Source organism: Scyliorhinus canicula, chromosome 1 (genome assembly GCF_902713615.1).
Source record: "Scyliorhinus canicula chromosome 1, sScyCan1.1, whole genome shotgun sequence".
Taxonomy (NCBI): Eukaryota; Metazoa; Chordata; class Chondrichthyes; order Carcharhiniformes; family Scyliorhinidae; genus Scyliorhinus; species Scyliorhinus canicula.
In genome coordinates this window covers 194,983,737-195,006,796 of record NC_052146.1, presented here as the reverse complement: position 1 = coordinate 195,006,796, position 23,060 = coordinate 194,983,737, and the positions used below count along the sequence as shown (strand labels likewise).

Here is a 23,060-nt window from a genome sequence, read left to right as displayed (position 1 = left end):
AGAACTTGTGCTGTTCCAAGTGTCCAAATTTTTAATTTGCAGCATAATCTGCCTACACTGTAATTTAGCACTGCCAGTCACTCTCTTCCAACATTGGTGACTGTTGCAGCGAAAATAACTGTCCACAGGGCAGCACTGTGGCGCAGTGACTAGCACTCCTGCATACGGCTCTGAGGACTCGGGTTCGATCCCGGCCCACTGTCTGTGTGGTCTTTGCACATTCTCCCCATGTCTGTGTGGGTTTCACCCCGACAACCCAAAGATGTACAGGATAGGTGGATTGGCCACGCTAAATTGCCCCTTAATTGGAAAAAAAAATAATTGGGTATTCTAAATTACTTTTTGAAAAGAAAATAACTGTCCGCACCACTCAACCCAGGCCATCCGAACATAAATGGGGTGTCACATATACAATTAGTACAGCAAACACAGGTCAGTAATTTTTTACTGATGAAAACAGGGAGGGAGAAAACAGTAACACAAGAAAAATAAATGACAAGTAAAACATCCAGCCCTTCTTTTGATATGCCCCACAGATAAACACAGCTTCATTCTCTTGACAGGTTCCTTCACAGGTTTCCAAGCAAACATGAAGGATTCCACTTGTGGGCAAACAACAATGGAAAGGGACACGTCCGCCATTGGCGGGGTTCCATTAAACTGCAGCCATTGTACCATTTAAGATATCAACTGCTTCTCACTGAGGCATGAGAGAGTATAAATCCTAACTACTCGCTCCCCATTTCCCCTAAGCCTATGTTTCTGATTTTGTACAGTACTTTCTTTTATTCATTCTTGGGATGTGGGCGTCACTTGCTAGACCAGCATTTATTGCCGATCTCTACCTTGCTCTCGTGAAAGTGGTTGAACTGACAATATTTCTGCAGCTATTGATTTGTTCAACTGCATGATCACCTCAACTTTGGATGCCCTAATCCCTGATAAAATACTCCACCTGGCCTTTCCCCTTGATATAGCCCTCACCTTTATGGCCTTTCCCCTTCATTTAGCCCTCACCGTTACTCCCTGAAGTCCAAGAGACAGAAACTTGAAAGGACATGATGCACAACTGGTTTAGCCATCCACTGCCAGATTTGGCTGGAGGTCCATGTAAAGCACTTTTGGGGCCTGCACTCATCTATGAAAACTGCTGCCTAATCCAGGAAAGCCACGGAATGGAAAGATTACTCCCGCCGTTTGTTTTCTACTGCAAATAGTTGTCTTAAATTCCTCGCCACTCTCTTCCCCTCCATCCTCAGTGCCAACAATAAGAATGGGGAGCTTATGGACTTCTTAGTCTTGACCTTAGTGACAATCTGATTATCAGTGAAAAGAGGGACATATTGCTGAAGCTTTCCATCTTGTACTCATCGGAACAAAGAATTCTCAATTTCAAACAATCACAATTTATACGACAGGGGAAAAATAGGCTGCCAATTGGTTGGCAAGTATATACTGTGATACAAGCTGTTGTGAGTTTGAAATTTGGCATTCTTAGGTTTGCCCTGATGAGTGCAAGACAAAAACATTTTGACAGCATGTCTGTCTTTTCAGAAATTCTCAAATTCTGTATAACCAAATGACCATCTGATCAGCTGCCTCCCTCCCTTCGACCAGCACAATTGGACAGATTTCCTTCAATGTTCCCTGTCCTAACCCAGAATTTGCACCGTTGTCCTCCATCTCCCCTCATGCCAACTCCAAGCTCATCTTGTCCCCTTGGTCCATCCACCCCATTCCCACAATAATACTGATCACCCAATTTCCTCTCCTGGCCCTCATTTTAATCAATATTGTAAACGGTTCTCTCGGGTGTTGTTTGTCTCTCCTTTAAATTTGCCATCACCAAGCATCCACTTAAACCACCCTCGACTCCACAGTCCTTGCAAACTATCTCCTGTTCCTCAGATACAGACAGGGATTTATCCAATCAGTAGTTGAGCAATATAGAGAGAGGGCTTATCCAATGAGCGGTTGAATCAGACAGGCTAATCTCCCAGCCTGTCTAAGTGAGTTTATTTGAACCATGGCAGTTGTAGCTCACTACAATTGACTGAAGAGGCCCTGAATCTTCCTTCTATGTTGTGCAAGCAGGAGAGGGGGGTTTAGTGACAAAACACAAAACTCGCCTGCAGCCATCAGACGGGTACAGAATTGCATTTAGAAGCTAGGCTCTCATCGTGGAAAAGCTTACTAGGATTCACCATCAAGGTCCAAGTATGACTAACAGTCAGTCGGGCAGGAGGCAGCAGATCAACCGATATAAGGAGCTGCACCTCAGAAAGGACTGAAACTTTGAGACAAAATGCTCAGGCAGGAGAGAGAAATAAAGCATTGGCAAATGGACTAGTTTTGGTAATGGTGACCGTGAAACTGTTGTTGATTGCTGTAAAAACTCATCTGGTTTACCAATGTCCTTCAGGGATATTACCAATCGGGAATTTACCTGGTCTGGCCCTCGAATGACTCCAGGCCCACAGCAATGTGGTTGACTCTTAAACCAAAAAGAAAATGCTGAGAAATCTCAGCAGGTCTGGCAGCATCTGTAAGGAGAAAAAGAAGCTAATGTTTCAAATCCAGATGAACCTTTGTCCCAAGACAAAGGGTCATCTGGACTCAAAACGTTAGCTCTTTTCTCTCCCTCCAGATGCTGCCAGACCTGCTGAGATTTTCCAGCATTTTATTTTTGGTTTCAGATTCCAGCATCCACAGTAATTTGCTTTAATCCAGTGGTTGACTCTTAACTGCCCTCTGAAATGGTATGGGACAAGCCACTCCGCTCACAGGCAATTAGGGAGGGACAACAAATGCTGATCTTTTCAGCGACACCCAAATCCCATGAAAGAATAAATAAAAAAAGACAAAGGAGGAGGTAAAAACAGATTTTCAGCTGTATAAATGTTTATTGCTAAACAAATAAATTAGCTACTTAACTGTTGCCATAAGTGCAGACTTATAAAGAACATTGTACGCTGCTTGCAAGTAAACTTAACGTTTTGCACAGGACTGGGTCAATTAATCCTAATACCCTGCCCTTTTGTGATATTTCTTAACACCCTTACTGCAAAACAACCCCCCTCCTCTCTCTCATGTCAATTATTGCTGCATTTAATGGCAGCAGTCTCACGGTCCTTGATGTGAAGGCATTTTTGTGGATTCATTTTAAATAAGTATGTTCCAACTCTATCTCCATGTTCTGGATTCCCCAAGAGGGAAGTCACTCTGCCTCTATCCTGCCAATTCCAATCACTGTTTTAGATACCAGAAGCAGATTACCCCAAACGTTTATCACTACTGAATGTAACACAAGTTTACTCAGTCTGTTCTCACAGCCCAATCTACCCAACTTTCGAATCACAGTTCAATACTCAAAAGGCAAGTATCTTCTCACTATGATCTCTCTACACCCAAAACTAAACATTATACTTCAAAAGTAATGCCACTGTGTCATTACTGAATCCTTGTTTTCACATTCTATAATCTTGGAACTATGCTAGTTAAAACTAAATTCAATATTCTGTTAGTTTTTTAAGATTGATTTATGCACTCAAGCTAGTTTTTAAATGACTCCGGTACTTAGATCTCTCGATTTCTCTCTTCCCTACACTCACTGTGTTTCCAAACTTGAGCTTTACTCCCATTAGTCATGTTTATCACCAAATTCTCACATTTTACTCCACATCTGCCATCCACCCACAGACCACCTTTGGGTTTCTCCTTTCTTCACAAGTCACCATCAATTATTAAATAGAAACGCTTGGGACCCAGATTGCCATCACTTCCTTTCATCTCAACTCTTTGCGTCCCAACTAAATTCCGAGCCATGTAAGCAAAGTTGCCTCGAATCCCATCCCTTACAATCCTTGCAACTAACCTCCTGCATGGGGTCATTTCAAACACATTCTGAAATGTGCAGAACATTCACAGAAACCCCGATCTGCCAATTCAGTAATTTTATTGTGGAACACCATTAGGTCAGATAGGTTATACTGCTATCGTTCACAAATCAGCACTGACTACACAGCTATGGCAGTGGTTATGTTTCTGGATAAGTAATAATCCAGAGAATGAGTTCAAATTCCACTGTAGCAGTTTGAGAACCTGAATTCTGGCTTTTCCTAAATCTGGAAATAAAAATAAATTAGTTTTTTTTAATGACGTTGACAATAGGCTCACCACCACCTTTGCAGGGCAAACAGGAATGGATAATAAATGCTCCTCCAATACACTCATTAAAATTTATTTTGAGTGGAAAGGCTCTGGAGCTGTAAACTGATTGTCTACATTGCAAATTTCTGTCCACACTTTTCCTTTGCCTTTCCTGAAATAACCTCCCGGTTCCCTGTTGCTCTAACACCATATTGATCTTCTCTGAATGTGAAGACATGGACAAAATGTTAATTTGGAAAACCTATCACATCTCACCCTCTAAAGCCATTTTTAAATGGCTACAACATTCTACAATCCCCCCTCTCCCCTTCCAACCACCTGATGCCCAATTAAATCCTTTTCTATTTCCATTACGGAGCGCATGGCACCGTATCCTTTGTTCTTTATACCATCCTCCTTCTCTTAAGTTCATATGTTCCCTCTGCATAAGTTTTCTCTTTGTCCCAGGCTGGTCCCAGCCCCTCCTGCAGGCAGAATTCTCCTCAAACATACCCCTGAAGCCTTTTCATACTTGTTTGTAATCCACCCGATTTCCTTCATGGATGGATCATAGAACGATACAGCAGATTAAGAGGCCATTCATTTCAACATGCCAGCTCTTTTGAAAGACCTATACAACTCATCCTCTTCTCCCATAGACCTGAAAGTTTCCCTCCTTCAAGTATTTAACCAATTCCCTTTTCGTAGTTAGTTAAATCGGCTTCTATCAATCTTCCGAGCAGAACATTTCAATTCACAAATCCTTGCATTAAACAAAATTTTCCCACGATCTTAAATTTGTGTCCTCTAGCGACTGGCCGATCTGTCACCAGAAACAGTTTATTTTTCACTTCATCAAAACCCTTCACGATTTTGAAATCCCTGTCAAATCTCTCTTTAACCTTCTCTTCTTTGAAGAAAGCAACCTCAGCTTCTCCAGTCTCTCCACATAACTAAAGTCCCTCACCCCAGATAGCACTCTATTAAATGTCGTCTGCAACCTCTCCAAGATCTTGACATCCTTCCTACAGTGTGGCGCCCAGAATTGGACAGTACATCAGCTGGGGCCTAACTAGTAATTCATAAAGGACTAACATAACATCCTTGTTTTTGTACTCCTTGGGAGATCCTTGGTTTCAAAAGCTACTGAAAGTTGCTCTACCTTTTTCATTGATTTGTGTATCTACATCTCATTTCTCTCTATTACTGCATCCCCTTGAAAATGTTGCCATTTAGTTTATACTTCTCTCCTCATTCTTCTTACCAAAGTGCATCACTTCATACTTCTCTTTGTTATTCTGCCATTTACTTGCCCGTGTCACCAGTCTCCTGAAGTCTGATACTGTTACACTTATGGTTTACTACATTTGCCTTTCATGTCATCTATATATTTTGGTATTATGTCCTGCATATCCAGTTTAGGGCACTAATATACATCAATAAGAGCAGTGGTCCTAATAACGACCCCCGGGGAACACCACTGATATGTGGGAAGATTTAATTGACTTAACCATGCCCATTACCCAATTCACCTTCACAATTAGCCTTGTTTAAGAGAAAAAGGCCCAACATTTAAGAGTCGCTTACGTGATGGATGGATCCACTTGTTTATAAGCATGAGCAGCACAAGATCCACAGTATGTGTATCCTGCATGACTGTAAAGAAAAAAACAGAAGGGGTTCACATGAGCACCAGAATCCCACATCATCTTACACAGACCTAATAAACATGTCTCCAGCCAGCATAAGGACCTGTATCACAGAATGGGAGGACATGACTTTGAGCCACAAGTCCTCTGCAGGGCATTGTTCTAACTCAGATGACCAAGTTGAAACCAAGCACTTCCTGACACAGAGGGAAGAAGATTCAGTAGGAATGTCATCAGGGAGCTCTTCTGATGCACCTTTAAGCAGCAGTTATGGAGCTACAATCGACAAGAGGCTCAGGTGCAGTTCATGACTGTTTCAGGGACAGACAGGGAAGCGGGAGAAAAATACAACATCCCCAATAATTACCATGAATTGCATTTCAGTTAAACTTATTTCTCAATATTCCCTTGGCAGTCAGAATTCAAAGTGTAAGAAAGAAACTAATGGAGAATTCACTCCACTTGAAATTATTAGGTACAATGCTCATTCTGACACAACAGGCAGATTATTTTATAATATTTTTAATGGTTGTGCGCCAGCACTGCTCACCACATGCACATGTTAGGCTAACCAGTGGACTCAGGGATGACTTGTCAAGGTCATTAAGTTTTAAATATGTTTTACAAAATAAACAGATGCTAGGAAATGAATGTCACCATGTACAAGTCAATTCAGAATTAACCTACCCATATTATCCTGGGATTGCACATTTATCTATATGCTGTGGATAAAAAGGGGGAGGAAGATCTTGAAGTAACAAAATCACCATTTAGCATAATGTGGAGGATGGTGCAAAATCTATGACTACTGCAAAAACCACATTGCATAGCTTAAGTGTTGGAGATGCTGATGAAAACATATTGGATTTTGATAGCACCAATAGTATAAGGCTGGGTGAGGAGTCAATAAGAATTTAGAACAGTACAGCACAGAACAGGCCCTTCGGCCCTCGATGTTGTGCCGAGCAATGATCACCCTACTCAAGCCCACGTATCCACTCCACACCCGCAACCCAACAACCCCCATTAACCTTATTTTTTTTTGGACACTACGGGCAATTTAGCCTGGCCAATCCACCTAACCCGCACATCTTTGGACTGTGGGAGGAAACCGGAGCACCCGGAGGAAACCCACGCACACACGGGGAGGACGTGCAGACTCCACACAGACAGTGACCCAGCTGGGAATCGAACCTGGGACCCTGGAGCTGTGAAGCATTTATGCTAACCACCATGCTACCGTGCTGCCCAGAAGGCATCATCAATTTATGACTGTTACCAAGAGGGGGAGAGAAAGTTAAGAGACATGGTTTTTATAAACAGAGGTGATGGATGATCAACTGCTTTATGGTTGAATCAGAGACCATTGCAGCCTTTGTTGGACAACCGGATAAATATTTCAGACATAGCAGAACACATGTAATGAGCAATCCACAAGGCAGGGGGATTAGTTCTAATAATAGGCACAGACAAGAGGGGCTGAATATGAATAGTTCTTGGATGCTCTGATGCAAGACTTCTCTAACAACAAGGCAAGAATGCCAAGAACAAATTTTTTAAATCCTTCTGCTCCATGAAATCCAAACACAAAAAAAAAACAGCAAAATAAATATGCCTAGGGGGACATGGTTGGATGGGCTTCCAGGCCCAGAGTATCAGATCATAAGTCAGAAATTGGACCCTGGCACTACATCACCATCACTGATGTTAACTTCTACCCAGGTCTGGTTTTCTGTCTCTTAGTGACGGAATCATTTTATTTAAATGATAAATCGTAGAAAGATCAAGGGCGGGATTCTCCGATGGCGAGTCAGAGTGTCCGCGCCGCCGTGAACGCCGTCGCATTTCACGATGGTGCTAACGGGCCGCCGGCAGCATCGATTCAGGCCCCGAAAAGGGGCCAGCAGCGGGGCCGTGAGAAATGCGGTGGGCATGGCGCCAGAGCGGCGCCCTCATCGCGCGCCGCCCGGGTGATGGGGCGCTGCGTCATTTTATGTGCGCGATCCAGACAATGACCTGGAGACACTGCTGGACGCAGTGGCCAGCACAGTCAGGTGCAGCTGACGTGATGTGGGCATCGCTGTGGGGCACACCCCACGCTCGGGAGAGCAGTGCCGCAAGAAGCTCCTCGACCTCACGAAGGCAGCCAGGGTAAGTACCCCGAAAGTCGTTCCCCCCCCCCCCCCCCCCCCCCAACGTGCCGCTCGCCCTCCCTACCCACTGTTGGGGGGGGGGGGCACATGGGCACCACACCGCCCTTGCGAGCTGTCATGGCGTGGTGCCCAATGCAGCCCCCCCCCGCCAAAGTCATAATGTTGCCAACATCTGCACCCCCGCAGGATAAGACAGCCCACAACCATCGGGAGTGAGCAAGAACCGGAGGGGATCACCTGTGCTGCACCCCCTCACTGTCCAAGAGCAGAGGGCTCTGGACCTCGCTGGGGGAGCCGCCACACGGGAGATAGCGCCATGCCAGATTGGAGGCGCAGTACCAAGTGAGACTCCCCTGCCTGGTTACTCAGCCCCTCACCCTCACCCCCCCCCCCCCCCCCCCCCCACCCCCACCCCCCTCACTGCACCCCCTCACACAGACCCCTCCACCCCCCCCCACACTCCACCCGCTCACACTGCCCCCTTTACCCCCAACCCCCCCTCACACACCACCCCCTCATACTGCCCCTTACATTCCCTGATTCTCCCCTCACACTGCCCCCTCCTCCCCTAACCACCCCCCACACACTCCACCCGCTCATACTGCCCCTTACGAGGAAAGGTTGAGGGTGCAAGGCCTTTTCTCATTAGAACGGAGAAGGATGAGGGGCGACTTGATAGAGGTTTATAAGATGATCAGGGGAATAGATAGAGTAGACAGTCAGAGACTTTTCCCCTGGGTGGAACAAACCATTACAAGGGGACATAAATTTAAGGTGAATGGTGGAAGATATAGGGGGGGATGTCAGAGGTAGGTTCTTTACCCAGAGAGTAGTGGGGGCATGGATTGCACTGCCTGTGGAAGTAGTTGAGTTGGAAACATTAGGGACCTTCAAGCGGCTATTGGATAGGTACATGGATTATGGTAGAATAATGGAGTGTAGATTAATTTGTTCTTAAAGGCAGCACGGTAGCATTGTGGATAGCACAAATGCTTCACAGCTCCAGGGTCCCAGGTTCGATTCCGGCTTGGGTCACTGTCCGTGTGGAGTCTGCACATCCTCCCCATGTGTGTGTGGGTTTCCTCCGGGTGCTCCGGTTTCCTCCCACAGTCCAAAGATGTGCAGGTTGGGTGGATTGGCCATGATAAATTGCCCTTAGATTATCATAGAATTTTGGACACTATGATTAAACTAGGACAAAGGTTCAGCACAACATTGTGGGCCGATGGGCCTGTTCTGTGCTGTATTTCTCTATGTTCTACCCCCCAACTCCACCCGCTCACACTGCCCCCTCCACCCCCCCTCACACTCCACCCCCTGATCCCCCCTCCGACTCCGCGTGTCTAACGATACATGCTTTATTGTGTATTCCAGGGCCAGCCGCCGATCGTCCCGCAACGTCCAGGTCCGCGTCCATCCGCCCACAGGGAGGGGAAGGAAGATGGACAGGAGGGCCCTCTTCCAGAGCCGGGCCACAGGAGACGGACGCGTAGAGGACCGACATAAATGACACTGCCGAACACAGGACGGACACTCAGGACACTGATGGCCACGAGACGGACGAAGAGAGGACGGGGACTCAGGACGGTGACGGACAGAGGGTGGGGACTCAGGACAGTGACGCACAGAGGACGGCCAAACAGATGATGGACAGACCGGACAGTCGCTCACATGGGCCGGGGAGCAACGTCCATCGGTGCAAGGCTCGACCCAGGAAACCCCAGACCTGGGGTTCGATGAGGACATGGACCTTGCGTTACTGCTGTCGCCCACACCCTCTACCATCGCAGATACCCTCACCTCGGTTGGGCACATTAGTGACAAGTCTTCTGGGACACTGACTGGTGCGCACCACACAGTCAAACCGGTACAGCAGGTGGAGGTAGGAGCAGCCGAGGGGCTGGACAATCGGAGGGCAGTCCAGCCCCAGCACCTGTCTGCCACCCAGACGGTTCCCGGGTTCCTGGAGTTACCAGACCCACCTACAGACCCGATGCGCTGGAAACCCAGGAGGTGGACAACGGGATGACGGCCGCCTTCCAGCATCCAGCAGGCCAGGTGTCGGTGGTGGCACGGCGCTTGTCTCCGCTTGCACCACTGTCCCATAGTGAGGCCCAGGGGCCATCGGGCTCCCCGAGGGAGGAGGGGGTTCTAGGGCCCGTCCCGGTGACTCATGCAAAGGAGGTCCCTGAACACTAGGACTCTCCCCGCTCTGTACCTGGTGCATCTGGTGGACAGCGGGCAGAACAGGGTGGCACCACACTATCCGGCACGCCCCGCCGAGCAGCCTGGCCCATCCAAGCCGGGCCGCCCCAGGAAACGCGTGCCGACAGGGTGCCAAGTCGCAGGGCAGGAGTCTCAGTAGTCCGCCTCCACTCCTGCTGTACCGTCTGGGGAAACACCAAGGCGTAGTGGTACGGCCCGTAAGGCAAAGAAGTTCGACACGTAGTAAGTTGGCACCTGCAGGGCACAGCTTAGTTGTAGGGGCTAGGGCACTTGTATGTGAATGTTACGATTAAAGTCACTTCTACACCAAACCTAGATGCCCCTGTGCTATGTCCAGTGCCTGAGGGGTCGTGAAGGGGACCGAGTGGCACTGGGGTTGAAGTTCGGTACAAAGGGGAGGCCGGCTGTGTGTTTCCCCCCCTACCATCCGCCCGTCGTCCTCGGAACACCGACGCCAGCTACCCCACATGGCCATGAGTCAGACATTGTCCAACGATCCGGAGCTCACAGCTCATCGCAGAGTGGGTTGTCATCGGTCAACATGGCACTGATCACACCCGCTTACACAAGCAATTGTGTGAGACCATCCTGTTGTGCCACAGGTGTAAACTTGGTGGTGTGGGAGCTACGGTTGTCGGATGGTAGGGGAGGTGGGGGTGCTGGGTGTGCTTTTGGGCGGAACGGTGGTGCAAGTGCCTTGCTCAACGATGCCCCTCCCCGGTTGTTGAAACGTGCGGCAATCAACGCCTTGCGTGCTCGCTCGCCAAGCCGGTGGCGCCGTGCAGCCTCCCGCCCATATCAGCCCGCCCATATCAGCCCCCCCATCCATCCTCCTCCTCCTCATGTACAGATGCGTCGCCCTCTTCGGGTTCCCCCTGTGCCTCCTCCTCCAGGACATCGCCCCTCTGCTGGGCTATGTTGTGCAGGACGCAGCAGACAACAACTATGTGGCCGACCCTCTCTGAATGGTACTGGAGGGCCCCTCCAGAGCGGTCCTGGCACCTGAAGCGCATCTTCAAGAGGCCAAAGCACCTCTCGACAACACCCCTGGTTGCTGCATGGGCCTCATTGTAGCGGGTCTCCGCGTTGGTCTGTGGCCTCCGTATAGGCGTCATTAGCCACGACTGCAACGGGTAACCCCTGTCGCCCAGCAACCAGCCCCTCAGCCGTGGGGTGGTGTCCCTCGTACATGGTGGGGATGAAGGATTGCGCCAGAATAAAGGCATCATGCACACTGCCGGGCTACTGGGCGCACACGTGCACGATCTTCATGCGGTGGTCACAGACCACCTGAATGTTCATGGCGAAGGTCCCCTTTCTGTTCATGAACACGTCACTGTTCTCCGATGATGGACGCATGACGACATGCACACCAATTATGTCCTCCCCCCGTTCCACGGGATGCCAGGTGTGCCATGAGGTTGCATATATGTGCGACGGTCTCCCTACTCATCCGGAGTCTCATCCTGCATGCCCTGTCCGGCAGATCCTCAAAGGGCATGCCGTGACGGTATACTCGAGACATGTTTAACGATGGCACATTGACACCTCGACAGCCAGGTGCCATGGGATACATGTGTGTCCCGGTTGGCTGGTGTCACTACAGACACGCAGACACCCTGACCCCTGCCCACAGCATCCGTCCACCACCCAGTTTTGTCCGTCCCTCCTCATTGCGCCACCGTGGGCAGGCCATTCCCTCACGGGGGCTGGCACGTGTGTCGCCTTGACCCTTCCCAGAGGTAGTCTCCGTCAGCTGGGTGCTGCGGCACCTGTGTGTGGGGTGGGGCGGCTGCGCGGGATGGCGGTGCCAGTGGCCTTTGCCCATCAGCATGACCTCAACTTGCAGGCGTGGCTTCGCCACCGTCCTGCCATGGCAGGCCGGCTGGCATGTGGCTCTCGCGAAAAACCCTCCCCTCCGCAACATGGAGGTCCCCTGCCCCTCCAACACCCCTCCTCCCACCTCTTCCTCCCCACCCTCCCTCCTCCTCCCCTGCCCCCTCCTCCTCCAACCCCCCCCCCCCCCCCCCTCCTCCAACCCTCCAACCCCCCCCCCCCCTGGGCTCACGCCGTCGGGTCTTCGGCCCTTCCGGGCCACTGAATAGCGAGGGGGCCTGGAAAACCACAAGACTTAGCACTTCGGGCGATTCTCCGGGCACGGTTCCGACCTCGATAACGTCGTTCTCGCCGGTTGGGAGAATGGCGGAACGGCGTCGCGCAAATATCCGGCGGGAAGGGCGATTCTCCCAAACGGCACAGATAGGGAGAATCCCGCCCCAAATGCCTGGGGCTGAATTAAAATGATAATTCAACATGTGCAACTTTGCAGATATTCACATGACATCCAAGCTTCAACTTCGCAGTTTAAGATATCTGAAGATCAAGGCCAAGTAAAAAGAAGCAAATAGATTACAAAATCCAAAAAGCCTCTACATTTTCAGGAAATTTCTCTCAACTTTTTCCCTCCTGTCCCTGGCCCAAACAAAGTCTTTTCTGAATTTTCTTAAAACTTCATACACAGGATGTATTGGCTGTTTCCAGTTGCTCTTGGGGTGCTGGTTAGCATTCCTGTTGAACTGCTATAATCAGTGATTATACTCTTGGTTCTAGGAAGTTGGCTCAGCATGATGAAAGAACGGCAGTATATGGTCAAGTAGGGATGGTGTGTGACCTGCAGGGGTGATGGTGTTCCAATATACTAATTGCCCTCGTCTTTCTAGGTGGGGAAGGACATGGTGCTTTTGGGCTAAGGAGGCATGTTGACCAGGCCACTAGGAGAACTCCTAATCTTCCTCAAGTTGTGCCAGTAAATCTTTGATACATTTGTGAGCAGATACACAGAGCCTTGTCTGAAAGAAGAGCTCTCCAAAAATGCAGCACTCCCTTAACATGACCTTCTCTGCTGCGAAAGTAGTGCAGTAACCATTCCCAGAGACACGGCCCACACCAATGCAATGCAAGCAATTCACATCATGTTTACAGGCATCAGCACGTCCTTACTACAGCACTTTATATAAACCCTCAAGGACAAAATTATAACAAATGAACCGGTGATATTTTTGCTGGCCCACAGTTGTAAACACTTATAAATATCTTGAAATGACCAGAAACATTCTTAGATTAACCAAGAAACCAACTAAGAATGCTTGTATTGTCTTTTCATGCAAAAGGTTTGTATTCAAATACAAGTTAAGGGTGATAATGGTAGCTATTTGCCACAGGGCACTTACTTGACTAGTAACTAAAAACTGAAACAGCTAATCAAACAACTGGTTCAGTCATATCGAAAAAAACTTACATTTATTTAATTACTTTCCCAAGGCAGTTCACCACATCCAATGACGTACTTTGAGTTTACACATTACTATAATAAATGGGAATCAATTTGCACAGAGCAAAATCCCATATATAGCAATGAGATAAACAGAGAGATATCTGCTTTAGTAACGTTGGCTGAGGGATTGACCAGGAGAGTGGATGCATCCCACGCTTTTCTTTGAATGCCACAGGACCTTCTAAATCCGTCGAGGAGGAAGACAGGCCACACTTGTGAGCTTCGGGTTTAACATCTTATCCAAAAGACAGCGTCTCCAAAAGTGTAGCACGCTCTCAAAAGTGGACTGGGGCATAGGCATAGGCCTGCACACTCAGCTTTCCGGAGGCAGACTCGAACCCACAACCGCCTGCATTACAAGGCAACCGTGTCACCACTGAGCTAAGGCTGACACAACCTCCAGAACATCACAACTGGGGCGGCACGGTGGCGCAGTGGTTAGCACCGCTGCCTCATGGCGCTGAGGACCCGGGTTCTACCCTGTCTCCGGGTCACTTTACATGTGGAGTTTGCACATTTTCCCCGTGTCTATGTGGGTCTCACCCCCACAACCCAAAGATGTGCAGGGTAGGTGGATTGGCCACGCTAAATTGCCCCTTAAAATCACAACTAACAAAACAAGTTTTGCTCAAACAAAACCTTGATGAAAAAAACTGAATGTTAATAAATCCGCAGTAACCAGTTTGAAAAAAGATATCGAATCAAGGTCCCATTTACCTACGCAGATGGGTTCAAAAGTTATAATGGTACCATTCAAATAGGGCCCATGAGATCTCCTGGTGTCCTGGTCAACTCTCCTCCTTTAACCAACACCACCCCAAAAATGCTTGCTGTGTGCGGAAGTTGATGCACATTTAACTATAGAATAGAGGTGAAGCACACTGAAACACCTGGTGATGTGGAATGGTACTTTATAATTAAAGGTTCTTTCTTTATAGCTGCAGAAAACAGGATCCGCATATTTGTTTGGAATAAACATGGGAGTGAGCTTACTGTCAAGGCCGTCACTTTAAAAACTCTGCTGACAGGTTTAATGGATGTACTTACGGTGCAATGATGGCTCTCGCTGGCCTCCCAGTGGGTTGTGCTTGGGCAAGCCAGCTTTCTAATTGTGCGTTCAGTTGAGCTCCTGCAAAGAGACAAGAGATGATCCTAGGTGTGCTTTAAAAATTAATCTTGTTCACAAGTTCTGGCTGCACATTTCAAATGAGATCTATTTTGATTCTTTCACTCCTTCTCCAACCTCTTCTCACTCAACAGATGCTCGATTCCTCAAACACTCGCACACCCCCATTCTCTGTCCCATCTTCGGCATGTGCGCCTTCAGCTGCCCTGCACTCGCTCGTAAATCTCTCCCCCTCCTCCTCCTTTAACACCCTACTTAAAACACACCTCTAGCAATCCTTTATATACCCCATCAAACCTCACCCACGTCATCCATTTTTCTCCGATTACAACTGCAGCTTGCGACCAACGATGAAACAAGGATAACTGGGAATGCGCACGAGGCTAGAATTGGGGGAGCACACAGATCTTGAAGGGCATACGCTGACGGAGGTAGGGATGGGCACGGTCATGGAAAGATCTGAAAACATGGTTGAGAATTTTAAAATAGAGGCATTGCCAGACTGAGCTAATGTAGGTCAGAGAGTATAGGTGATGGACAAAAGGGGCTTAGTCCGAGCAAGGATTTGCACATCAGAGTTTTGGAATATGGGCTCTTGTGAAATACCTTATATTAAAGGCACTATGTAAGCTATTGATATTGTTAAACCATCAGTTTTGGAATCCTCAACACTACACATTTAAGACCAAAAAAGTCCGAGCACAGATCCTGTGTCAAGTAAATGCTAACACCAACAGCCTGACCTGATTTCGCTACTAACAGAATGAATCTATGAAGAGAAAAAGATAAGCTCATTATCATCTCTGGCTTTTAAATTGGCACGTGGACAAAACAGGGCAGGATAGGATTAGCATACCGAGCTTCTGAACAGTACAAATAAATCAAAAAATGCTCAAGTGGAATAAGGCATGTTTAAAAATATATTAAGGAAGACAGGTCCTTTGAAAAGTTAAAGTTTCCCCATGGTATGCAGGAGAATGACGAAACCAAAATGTTATAAAACTCAAAATCGCACACGTGCATACTTGGTACAAGTGTATATTTTAATGCCATTTTAAAATGTCACAATCCCAATCTTCAAACAAACTGCTACATGTTCTTGCTCTTCCTGAGGTCACTTTTTGAATTACATCCCTTTAGATTTCTCATGGTTATGGTCACAACAGAAATTGTGTGAGAGAACGGGCAAAACAAAACATAAAATATAGCTGAAGTTATCAAACACTGGCAGCCAAGTACTGCAGCCAAATTGGGGCACATGTCTGCAGACATGTGTGAAGTCATCAAAGAGAGGACAGTGCCATTATGGACTGTCATACTTCAATCATATAAAATTCAATCAGAGGGGAGGAAGGCCATACAGCCCATCTAGCTAATGCCTCCTAAACAAACCTCGTTCACCACCACAACTTCTGTCACAGTGGGCCGTCCGCAGGATTCACCTCAGCCCTTCAAATGGAAGGCATTTCTAGCTAAGGATCACGGAGACAGGCTTCTTGACATGAATCTGAACTGCCTCATTAGCAATTTGCCCTCAAGTCCCTGGTCCTCAAAGCCATCTTAACTCGGAAATATTGGAACAGAAGGAAGCAATTGGGTCTTTGAGTCTATTCCACAATCTGATTAGATCAACAGCTGAAGTTCCATATTCCTTAATATCCACAGCAACTACTGGTTTCAGCCACAAAATGTTTAATTTCATAACAGCAGTCAAGATTAACCTATTCAATTCTAATTAAGCCCTCTGATACTCCATGTGATCCTCTCCTATTTGCCTCCTTTAATGGCTGAGAGCTCTGACGACTCAATTACCAGCAACTGTCAGGTCCCAAGTTGAGGCTGTTAGGCGAGGAGAGCCAATATTTCACTTCCATGATGAAGAATCATTTTTTTTAAAAAGATCATCCAGTGAGTAAATTATTTCACAAGAGGGTAGCTGCTGAATGGCCAGCAGTTCCAGTCAGTGTTACCATGTAACTCCGTTTTATGTAATCCTGGATTAGTATTGTTCAAAGGGTCATAGGGTTACTTCATGGTGCAACAGAATTTGTTCCATTATCCTTCAAAAAGGGGAGTGAAAATTCAGGTTTTGGTAGGCTGCATAAATTGTTAGCCTTCAAGCAGGGTTAAGAATATGAAGCTTAACTGGAGTGCCAAGTAACTCCGATACATGTCAAGCTGTTAGCAGCAATTAGTCCTGGCATTCTGATTCAGCATTCAGCCATGACAAGGCAACAGGATAGCCCCTTTCAAAACCTCTTGCCCACCAAATTCAGACAGGGCACCACAGAAATATAAGCACAAATAGAACTGTGTTGCCTTGGCTCTGACTGCAAGGCTCAGAGGGCTGCAGTTTGGAAATCCATGCTTTAAAATAAGTGAGTAGCAACGTCATACAGCAGCTGGTTGGCAGAAGTGAGCAACGTTTTTTTTAAAAACCTGCCATCTTCCTGTTACAGGATGAGGGGATCAGAGGTGCTTTGGCAGCTGACTGCAACAGCAATAAGCAGTGCAACTTCACCAGACCAAAACCGAGGGAAGAATCACAAGAGTTTGAACCCTCTATCCATGCGCCAGCGACTTCTTACAATTTCCAGTTAAATAAATCACTTAGTCGCCCTGGAAAACAAACATCAATGGGGCACAAAACCTGCTGAGCAGCTCCAAACTAGAAATGAAGAGAAATGGCAAGGATTGTCAGCTACAGTGAACACTCATAATGGGGACAAATTCAGCTCTGGTTTTTTGCAAGAGGAGTCATTTTTGGGCCTGTGTTGTCCACGTTACTGACATGTCAGTGGAATTAAGGCTGTCTACGTGCAGGCTTATTTATCGGAGAGATATTGTGTGGACACACATCTGGCTGTGCTTTCCACATTGAGTACTGCCAATGTAAATGTACTTACCACTGACCCACAGCCTCACCAGAAGCAGCAGATTCAAAGGGCCAAATGGCTTTCTCCCGCTCCTATTTCCTGTCAATGTTGCATTGTGAACTTCAAGCAAAAACAGACTGAAAAGAATCAAGTTACCTCACCTGATTCTCGCAATAACGATCAGAAATAAAGCTACACACCAGGCTTAAACCACAATATGGAGTCCATGTGGAAATTCTACAGAATAGAATACTCCCCAAAACTTTTTTCTTCTGTCACTGATTCTGCAATTGTTATGTTTACCCCTTGCTCTCACTGAACACCTCTGGGTCAAAGTGGCGGTCAAGCATCATCACCACACCAAACAATGTCCACATCACTGTTTCCCCTTCCACACCCATCATCCACTGTAGGTTTCTGTTCATTAATTTAATTAAGCTGAGGGAGACTGTATCTCTCCACAACTGCATCCATTGGAGTTAAGAATGAGAATCAATCTTATTGAAATGTACAAGATCCTGAGTGGACTTGACAGGATCCTGCTCTGAATTATGGTGCTTTTGATCTCCCATTTCATACAGGCAGGCAGCCATCTAGGTCAAACACATTCAAAGCAAAAAAGCTTGGTATTAGAGTAAAGCTCTCTTGCCTCTGTCTGTCCCTAACCAAAATCCACCCACGTCATTCCACGCACATGCTGTCCTTACAGTCCCTCGTGGGCAGGTTTATTGTAAGTTAGCAGACTTGCAGTAACCACACCCACACCAAAATTGGCAGCAAGATTCACAACGTTCATTTTACTCCAAATCCTTAAAGGAAAAGGTCACCACGCCATCTGTTAGGTTAGAGGGGAGTAAACTGACTGATTGAGGTGTCTTCCTGGCAGAATCTGCATTAGATCTCTTCACACTTGCAAACACCATTTCATCTTGGATTACTGTACAATTGTCTCATGTGGGTACACAATTACAATATTGCTAAAGAGAGAGACATTTTGCATCTCAGACTGACCAACCAATCAGCAGCCTTTGCTCCTATCATATAAATTGTGATTGTTCAAAATTAGGAATTCTTTTGCTTGTGCTTACGAGTGCAAAATGAAAAACTTCAGCAACATGTCTTCTCTTTCCAGTAATACTGTTCTATGTGCAAGATCTCACTACTCTCCCAATCTCCCTTGAAACTCAACATCCCTCACTCTTCAGAACCCCCATTATCCATGCTCAAACCCGCCCTTATATTCCCTTTCAATTGCACCATAACTCCAGTCAGACACACAATCCACCCCAATCTATTTACATTGGTCTGATTGACCCCGTCACCATTGACAATATCAGATCACAAGCTCCACCTTTCATCAGCTATGAGGGTCTTGGCTGTAGAGGCTGACAGGCACAGGTCTCCAATCGTTCACAGCCAGACACACCCATTCTCTATCCAACCACTCAACATCCAATACCCATTTGTACCGCTATCCAGTCATTCCCAGTAACCACCCTGCCTGCCACACACCAGTGACACAATGCCGAGCCCCAACCCTTACCAGAAACCCCAAAAAGCCAAATCCTGTCACTGGTGACACTGTCACCCCTCCCCATTGCCCAACCCTGACACCCTCTCCCCCATTGCCCAACCGTCACCCCCCACCCATTGCCCAACCCTGTCACCCTCCCATCATAGCCCAACCCTGTCACCCTCCCCTCATTACACAACCCTGTCACTCTCTCCCCTTGTCCAGCCCTGTCACCCTCCCATCACAGCCCAATCCTGTCACCCTCCCATCACAGCCCAATCCTGTCACCCTCCCATCACAGCCCAATCCTGTCACCCTCCCGTCACAGCCCAATCCTGTCACCCTCCCGTCACAGCCCAATCCTGTCACCCTCCCGTCACAGCCCAATCCTGTCACCCTCCCGTCACAGCCCAATCCTGTCACCCTCCCGTCACAGCCCAATCCTGTCACCCTCCCGTCACAGCCCAATCCTGTCACCCTCCCGTCACAGCCCAATCCTGCCACCCTCCCATCGTAGCCCAACCCTGTCACACCCCCATCGTAGCCCAATCCTGTCACCCTCCCATCACAGCCCAATCCTGTCGCCTCCCATCACAGCCCAATCCTGTCACCCCATCACAGCCGAATCCTGTCACCCCATCACAGCCCAATCCTGTCACCCCATCACAGCCCAATCCTGTCACCCCATCACAGCCCAATCCTGTCACCCCATCACAGCCCAATCCTGAAACCCCCCATCATAGCCCAACCCTGTCACCCCCCCCCCCATCATAGCCAAACCCTGTCACACCCCCATCGTAGCCCAACACTGTCAACCCCCCATCATAGCCCAATCCTGTCACCCCATCACAGCCCAATCCTGTCACCCCATCACAGCCCAATCCTGTCACCCCATCATAGCACAATCCTGTCACCCCATCATAGCACAATCCTGTCACCCCCATCATAGCACAATCCTGTCACCCCCATCATAGCCCAACCCTGTCACCCCCCCATCATAGTCCAACCCTGTCACCCCCCATCATAGCCCAACCCTGTCAACCCCCCATCATAGTCCAACCCTGTCAACCCCCCATCATAGTCCAACCCTGTCACCCCCCATCATCATAGCCCAACCCTGTCAACCCCCCATCATAGCCCAACCCTGTCAACCCCCCCATCATAGTCCAACCCTGTCATCCCCCCCATCATAGCCCAACCCTGTCATCCCCCCCCCATCATAGCCCACCCGGTCAACCACTCCTAGTCCCATCCAAACTCCCTCCCCACGAGTCGCCAATGCACCCTCACCCCCGGGCGGCTCCTACCTGATGCCGTGTACCAGCTCCCGGCGTGACTAGCCTCTCGGCAGACGGCTCGGCTGGACATCTTGGAGCCGGAGCCTCCTATGATGGGATCTCTTCTGGCGAGTTGGGGGGACGGGGGAGAGGGGGGGATTGGGGAAAGGGGAGGGGGAAACAAGAGGGCCGCAGCCCGGACAGCGGCACCCGAGGGCGGTGACACTGACTCAGAGGCCGCCAACCGCCGGCTCGACCCCTGCCAGCGAGAACAAAGCGGCCGCCGAGCGGAGCCGAGCCGTCCGGTCCCTGGAGAAATGGGAGCCGGGCGCATGCGCACGGCGCCGGGAAAGCGTCAGATGACGTCGGGACGTCCCGGCCCAACTGGGAGTTACGCGCATGCGCATATGACCGTACCGGAGATTCTGACGTCAGGACGCAGTTCCCCGCGGCCCCGCCCCTGAACCTGGTAGGCCTGCGCACGCGCAGTGCCGCGATTGTGTGATGTTTTGACGCAGTCTCCCGTTACCCCACCCTCGGATTGGGGAGATCGGCGCAGGCACAGTGTCGCGGCAGCGTATTATGTCATGACGCAGAGTTTATTCACCCACCCACTTTAACTTTAAGGCACATTCTGAGCAAAAGCTGCACTTCTGGATAATTTCAAACTTGTCACATCTCCAACTTTTCCACTTTTAAAACAAAATTTCGAGTCCCCGATTCTTACTTTCCCGAAATAAGGGCCAATCCACATTTCGTGCACATCGTAGGCTGTGGGGGTGAGACCCACACAGACATGGGGAGAATGTGCAAACTCCACATGGACAGTGACCCGGGACCAGGATCGAATTTGGATCATCAGCGTCGTGAGGCAGCAATGCTAACAACTGCACCACCGTGACGCCCCAACTTTTCCACTTCTGATTGTTGTCACCCTATCTATGATCCTGTTGTCAGCAAAATTAAAATATATTTCATGACATTACATAGAACAGTACAGCACAGAACAGGCCCTTCGGCCCTCAATGTTGTGCCGAGCCATGATCACCCTACTCAAACCCACGTATCCACCCTATACCCGTAACTCAACAACCCCCCCTTAACCTTACTTTTTAGGACACTACGGGCAATTTAGCATGGCCAATCCACCTAACCCGCACATCTTTGGACTGTGGGAGGAAACCGGAGCACCCGGAGGAAACCCACGCACACAGGGGGAGGACGTGCAGACTCCACACAGACAGTGACCCAGCCGGGAATCGAACCTGGGACCCTGGAGCTGTGAAGCATTTATGCTAACCACCATGCTACCCTGCTGCCCCATTGATTAGCAACAGAGTAGGCCATTCAGTGCATCATGTGCATTCAACTGGATCATAGCTGATCATCTACCTCAACTCCAGTTTCCTGCACTGTCCCCGAACTCCCTTCACCCTGCAGAAATCTAGTGATTTCTGTCTTGTACATACTCAGTGACAGCTTTCACAGCCCTCTGGGGTAGAGAATTCCAAAGACACACCATCTCTCAGTGAAGAGATTCCACATCATCTCAGTGCACAATATTAACCAACAGCCACTATTTCTTTCATGAATTTTAAAATCGTGACTTCAAACCAAAAATTATCTTACCTAATTTTGTTCCAAATTCCTGATGGAGTTATAGAATCTTAGTGTTTACAGTGCAGAAGGAGGCCATTCGGCCCATCGAGTCTGCCGGCCCTTGGAAAGCGCACCCTACTTAAGCCCAAACCTCCACACTCCCCGTAACCTGACCTAACCTTGTGGACCCAAAGGGGTAATTTACAATAATCCATCTAACCTGCACATCTTTGGACTGGAAGGAAACCGGAGCATCCGGAGGAAACCCATGCAGGCACGGGGAGAAACTGCAAACTCCATACAGACAGTCACCTGAGGCCAGAATTTAACCCACGTTCCTGGAGCTGTGAGGCAGCAGTGCTAACCACCATGTGGCCCCTGTCGGGAACAGTTGTTCAACAGCTGGGGTTTCCTCTTTACATCAACAATGCTGCCTGACCTGCTGAGTGTTTCCAACAATTTCCAAATTTTCAATGTGTTTGACTCATCACTCTTAACCATATCATGGGGCACCAGTGGGTACAGTTTGGTCTTGAACCAGCCAGGAATTAATTGAATGGTGGAACTGGGTCAAATGGCCTAATCCTTTTTTCAATGTGCATATGTTTTGCAATTCAAATCAAATATCTTCTCAAAAGTCATCTGGTATTAGTTCTTTCAAGTATTCTGATTAGTACTAGATACAGGTCGGTATTTCAAAGATTCAAGAGTCTATGATTCGTCTGCACATTGAAGAAAGACTTGTATTTATGTAGCATCTGATCATCTCATCAGGATGTCCCCCAAGGTCCATTAAGCACAATGGATTGCTGTTGAAGTGGGTGAGCACTTGTTATGTGGCAGCTTATTTGCATTGCAATATCCCATAAGCAAATAAATGAAGTGGCAAGGTATTTTGTTTTCAGTAATATTGGAAATGGAATGATGCTGGTCAGGAAACTGGGGGGAAACTCTCCTGTTCAAAGAATACCTATGCTCTCTTCTACAGTCATTTAAACAGATGATGTGGCCTTGTTTCAACATTTCATCTTTTAAAGTGGTAGTGTTACATAAAGGTCTGGCAAATAGTTAAGATACTGACCCCAACATTTACTGGTATATCAGACAAGAACCCAAAACAATCTTCTATTTGTGAAACTGTGAGGAAAGGATACATCA

At 48.1% G+C, this 23,060-nt stretch overlaps 1 protein-coding gene across 2 annotated transcripts in view; it reads right to left on the bottom strand.

Annotated features, from left to right (window-relative positions):
* The window catches only part of memo1 (mediator of cell motility 1), a 65,591-nt gene extending 44,951 nt beyond the window's left edge, over window positions 1–20,640 (bottom strand). Inside the window, exons 1-3 of one of the 2 annotated variants that reach the window (XM_038805761.1) lie at window positions 20,334–20,640; window positions 14,559–14,640; window positions 5,737–5,805 (exon numbers count right to left, since the gene is read on the bottom strand). In XM_038805761.1, the coding sequence (XP_038661689.1) occupies window positions 5,737–5,805; window positions 14,559–14,640; window positions 20,334–20,637 (455 nt within the window). In that variant the 5' untranslated portion in view covers window positions 20,638–20,640. Of the gene's footprint in view, window positions 1–5,736; window positions 5,806–14,558; window positions 14,641–14,939; window positions 15,068–20,333 lie in introns of those variants that run through there. The other variant, XM_038805769.1, reaches the window with a different exon arrangement.
* Between the last annotated feature and the right edge of the window lie 2,420 nt (window positions 20,641–23,060).